Genomic DNA, 5,239 nt, shown 5'->3' with positions numbered 1-5,239 from the left:
GTGGGTGGGCAGGGCGGTGAACGGGGGTGGTGGCCATGGCCCAGGCCAGCCCCTCACCCCCCCAGCTGCCTGCTGACTGGGCCTGTTCTCCCTCCAGTGCCTCCCAGATCAGCAGCCCATACCCACGGAGACCTTCCAGGTGGCTGATAGTCACCCCGAGGTGGCGCAGAGGGTGGAACCTGTAGGGCCACTGAAGACACCGTTGTTCCACTCCAAGTATCACTACCAGAAAGTGGTCGTCCACCGCATGCAGGCCAGCCATGGGGAGACCTTCCATGTGCTCTACCTAACCACAGGTGAGGGCTTCACGAAGGTGCAGTGAGCCTCGTAGTTAAGGTCTGGGTCTTCACACACAAAGGGGAGTCGACGCTGGGCCCTGGAGTGGACGGTGACATCGGGACTTGAGCATGTACCTGGGGGGACGGGCAGGGAGGGCTTCCTGGAGGAGGTGGGACAGAGGAAGAAGGGGAAGGTGTCCTAGGATGGAGGAAGGGAATGCTCTGGGCAGTGGGATTTGGAGGCGGAAATGAGAGGAGTCTGAGCACAGCGGGGCACAGCGTGGGGTCAGTATCTGACCCAGAAGAGGGTGGCAGGAAGAGCTGTGACAGTCAGGAGGGGCCTGGTCACCAGGATCCTGGGAGCCTCTGCGTCTTTGGGGTTTCCCAGGGGAGAGGACCATCTGAGAAGCTGGGAGCCGTGAGGGGCTCCAGATGGCGGGGCCCATGCAGAGGCTCGCAGAGGACCAGGGCAGCCTCTCCTCTTCCCTGGAAGGGGCTTCCTGGAGGAGGCTCGGTGGGACACCCTGGGAGGAGTCTGCCTGAGCTGGGTTTGCAGCTTCCTGTTCCCAGGCCATGGCCCCATGGGGGTGCTGGGAGGGGTCTTGAGAGCAGACTGAGCGATCTCGGCTGTCCGTGAGACTGGAAGGGCCCTCACGCATCTGGGCCTCCTGGTTCTGGCCTAGGCACTTGGGTGAGCACACCACCTCATGTGGTCTCCCACTGCCGTTTCACCTTGGGGAGCCCCAGGGTCACCTTCTGGTTTCAGGAAGCCTTGGGAGAGGACTTGCCCATGGGGCAGGGCCTGGTTCTTTTATCCCTCCACTCACCCCTGCTGACCAGGGGGCCCCTGTCCTTGCTCGGCTCCAGAGCACCTGGCTGAGGTGTTGGGGACGGCAGCGTGTGGGGAGCAGGGAGGAGAGGTCACAGTGCGGGCAGGGACAGGTGCCAGGACCGGGGGACCGTGGGAACCGTGGGCTTCCCTGTGCAGACTAAGGGGTGAGGCCTCGAGTGACTGGATATGCTGCCCCAGCTGTCCCTGAGGGCTGTTGGGAAGACATCGTTCTGGAGCCTGTGGCACTTGCAAATATTGGGGCCTGATAAAGAGTAGACCCCTCTGCGTTCTCTGTGTAGAGGGAGAGGGTCTTCTGGCTGGGAGCCGTCCCTGACTGCTTCTGACGATGCTGGCAGGAGGCGGTTTCCTGGGCACGTGGGGGAAGGTGCGGGGCAGGGTGTGCATGAAGGCGAGGCTGGGTGGCGTGGTGGACCAGGGGCCATCGGGCCATCTTGGGGCCTACAGCTGGGGGACGAGAAATACCTGCAGCAGGTGATCATCTGACTGCTTTTTTGGGGCAGGTGACACCCTGGATTGGGAGGTGGGGGTGGGCTATTCCTGAAACTGGGACACCAGAGGAGGTGGGATCGGGCAGGAATGGGGGTCATGGTGCCCCCTAGTAGTGCCTGGCAGGTGTAAATCGAGGGAGGCAGCCACCGGGTTGTGTGACCTTGGGCACCCTTGTGTGGAATCTAAGAGACCTGAACATCCGAGACTCTGTAAAACGGGAAATGTCTCTGAGGGCACATCGATACGCAGTCCAGGGCGGACCCAGGAACAGAGGGCATCAGTGGGGACACTGGTGAGGGCCCAGTGGTCTGTGGTGGTGACGCGTCACCTGCTTAGTCAGGACAACTGTGCCCACTTATGTAAGATGGCGAGGCTAGGGGAAGCTGGAAGAAGGGCAGATGGGGACGCCGTGTACTCTCTCTGACTTTCTGGAGATCTAAAATTATTCCAAAATAAAAAATTCATTGAAAGAAAGAGATCGCCTCGGAGTCCAGGAGGCAGGGCTCCCTAGGAGCTCAGGCTGGAGTAGACAGACCGGGACTGCACCTCGTCCACTGTACTGTCCGGGCTGTGTGCCCTCGATCAGCCACCTGGCTCTCCTGGCCACCTGCTTGTCTGCAGCGGGGAGGGGTGTGCCCGCCTGGCAGGCCGTGGGGACCAGGCGGGTGCCTGTAGGGTGAGCCCACACACTGGAGCCTGGGCCGCCCACTGCCATCCTCGACGCCACAGCCTGGTCACCCTGAGGAGCCAGCCTTGGAGACATCCCTCCCTGGTCACCCCCCCCCCAAGTCCCATGAGGCCCCCTGCCTGACTCCAGGCGGGCACCCCACCACTGACCCTCTGCCCACCACCACAGACAGGGGCACCATCCACAAGGTGGTGGAGTCGGGGGACCGGGACCGCGACGCCTTTAACGTCATGGAGATCCAGCCCTTCAGCCGGGCAGCCGCCATCCAGGCTCTGTCGCTGGACGCCGACCGGGTGAGTCTCCCTACCTGTCCCCGCCCTCCCAGAGCTCCCCGGCACCCAGCCGAGGACACCGTGCATTTGGTCTGCGCCTTCTTGTAGCCTCTGGCTACAGCCTGCTGTTCAGCGGGGCCTGCGCCTGGGGTCAGGACTCGGCATGGAGCTGGCCGGCCTGACCCAGCCTGTCTCCTTCCAGCGGAAGCTGTACGTGAGCTCTCAGTGGGAGGTCAGCCAGGTGCCCCTGTTCGGGGCGAGGTCTGTGGCGGGGCCTGCCACGGCTGCCTCATGTCGCGAGACCCCTACTGCGGCTGGGACCAGGGCCACTGCGTCTCCATCTACGGCTCCCATCGGTACTTCGACTGCGACCCTTGTCCCGGGAGAGGTGGACACGGGAGTGGGATGGTGTTGACGGGCTGGGCTGGTCCTCTTCCCTGCCAAGGCTGGGCTGGGGAGGACGGGCAGGGGCTGGCGCGCCGCCTCCCCCCTGCTGAGCTGCCCGCTCCTTCCAGCTCGAGGCCGGTGCTGCAGTCCATCAACCCAGACGAGCCCCACAAGGAGTGCCCCAACCCCAAACCAGGTACCTGCCGGGGCTGCGGTCCCAGAGGTCAGGCACAGCCGTGCCCCCATGGCTCCAGTCCGGGGGGCTGTGGCCTTGTCCTGAGAGCCCCTCGGTGGATGGGTAGTGATGAGAAGGGTCGGGATGAGGGCCGGGAGGGCTCGGAGGGCTGCGTCCCGTGTTCACGTGGACATGTGGGGAAGGCCACGGGCTCCACAGAGCCTCAGCCCCTCCTCACGGCACCTCCCCGCTGCTTCCTCAGACGAGGCTCCGCTGCAGAAGGTGTCGCTGGCCCGGAACTCTCGCTACTACCTGAGCTGCCCCGTGGAGTCCCGCCACGCCACCTACTCCTGGCGCCACGAGGAGAGCGTGGAGCAGAGCTGCGAGCCCGGCCACCAGAGCCCCAGCTGCATCCTGTTCATCGAGAACCTCACGGCCCGCCAGTACGGCCACTACCGCTGCGAGGCCCAGGAGGGCTCCTACCTCCGCGAGGCCCAGCACTGGCAGCTGCTGCCCGAGGACAGCGCCCTGGCTGAGCACCTGCTGGGCCGCGCCGGCACTCTGGCCGCCTTCCTCTGGCTGGGGGTCCTGCCCACGCTCGCTCTCGGCCTGCTGGTCCACTAGGGCCTCCCGAGCCGGGCCTGCCGTGGGCCCTGCGGCCAGGGCAACTGGGAGGTCTCGATTGGAACCGGCTGGCCCGGGGGCTCCTTGCTGCTGCTGCTTCCAGGGGGACAGACCACGGGCCAGGCCTGGAGATGTCCAGCCGCGGGCGGCTGCTGGGCCCTGGGGCCTGGGGGCAGTGGGGGCCAGAGAATGAGGGCTAGGGAGCCAGCGTGGAGCTGGGGCATCAGTGAGCCAAGACTTGCCCTTCTGGAGAATATTTTTCAAAAACTCTTCCTCGAACTTGACTGAGTGCAGTGAAGCTCCTGGCCCGAGAGCCCGTGGGCTGGGAGTGGGGTTTGGAAGGGGGAACTGAGGCCTCGTCCCTGGCGTCTGGGGCTGAGGCCTGAGTCCTCATGGACTCCACACCCAAATCGCCTCCTTCTGCCTCCCTCGCCCGGGCCGCGAGTGGCTGGTGTCCCTGCAGACCTGGGGCCGCCCTTCCTGCGACCTCACCTGCCCCGGGTCCCCCGGACAGCCGCCTTGCATGTTTATCGAAGGATGTTTGCTTTCCGGACGGAAGGACGGAAAAAGCTCTATTTTTATGTTAGGCTTATTTCATGTATAGCTACTTCCGACTGCATCTGTATGAAAATACCAAAACTACATGCTGGGGTGGGGGGAGAGGGGGGCTGGGAAGGGAGGGGTTGGGAGGGTGGGTCCCAGTGCGGGGCTCCGGGGTGGGTGAGAGTCCAGAGAGGACGTGGGTTCGTGGAGAGAGGCATGAGCTGGCTCTGCCCTGAGAGCCCAGTCCGCGGGGTCCTCGCCGGCGTCAGTAAGGCGGGGTGGCGAGGGAGACGGGAAGGACACGGAGCCCTAGTTTCACCGCGATCATTTCGAAGGAGGAGCCGGGTCCTCGGGGGGAGGTTCCAGGACTCAGCCCTTGGCGTTGGGGGTTGGGGGGCAGGGGGGTCTCCTCCCTTCCCTTCAGCCCCCTTCGCCAGGGGCTGTGCTTCCATGCTCCTGGCCTCCCACCTTCAGCTCAGGACATGCGCTATAACTTAGGCTAAACTGTGAAAATTTGGGTGGGGGCCGCCTCCCCAGCCCTGTCCGTGGATTTCAGCAGAGAGCCGGGCCCTCCTCTGGCCGTGTCTGGCCTCTGGGGCAGGGCCCGGGGCCAGCGGCCTTCCAGCTTCGGCCCCTGCCTCTCTTATGCACTTTAATAATGTAACATATTACTAATAAACGAGCTATTTATTTACCGGTGCCTGAGCCTTGCCTGCAAGCCGCCGTCCTGTCAGGGACCCGGTGCTCCTGCTCCTGCCTGTGCGCACTTCGAGAACACGTTCTCACAGGTTGTGGGTCACTGCCCTGGCCAGACTGGCTGGCTCAGGGGGCCTGGCTGCTGAGAGATAGGGGGCGGGGGGCGCTCTGAGGCCTAGCAGCTGGCACCCCTCCTTCCCCTTTCCAACCTCCACCACCCAGCACTTCCCCTGG

At 64.4% G+C, this 5,239-nt stretch overlaps 1 protein-coding gene across 1 annotated transcript in view; it reads left to right on the top strand.

Moving 5' to 3' along the window:
- The window catches only part of SEMA7A (semaphorin 7A (JohnMiltonHagen blood group)), an 8,580-nt gene extending 3,577 nt beyond the window's left edge, over positions 1-5,003 (top strand). The window contains 6 exon segments of the mRNA XM_006172321.3: positions 98-296; positions 2,477-2,601; positions 2,783-2,828; positions 2,831-2,936; positions 3,096-3,163; positions 3,405-5,003. Of these exon segments, the coding sequence (XP_006172383.1) occupies positions 98-296; positions 2,477-2,601; positions 2,783-2,828; positions 2,831-2,936; positions 3,096-3,163; positions 3,405-3,766 (906 nt within the window). The 3' untranslated portion in view covers positions 3,767-5,003.
- The last annotated feature ends 236 nt before the right edge of the window (positions 5,004-5,239 follow it).

This window comes from Tupaia chinensis, unplaced genomic scaffold, assembly GCF_000334495.1.
Source record: "Tupaia chinensis unplaced genomic scaffold, TupChi_1.0 Scaffold141293_1, whole genome shotgun sequence".
Taxonomy (NCBI): Eukaryota; Metazoa; Chordata; class Mammalia; order Scandentia; family Tupaiidae; genus Tupaia; species Tupaia belangeri.
The sequence above is the reverse complement of the archived record's forward strand: the minus strand, read 5'-3'. Positions and strand labels throughout refer to the sequence as shown.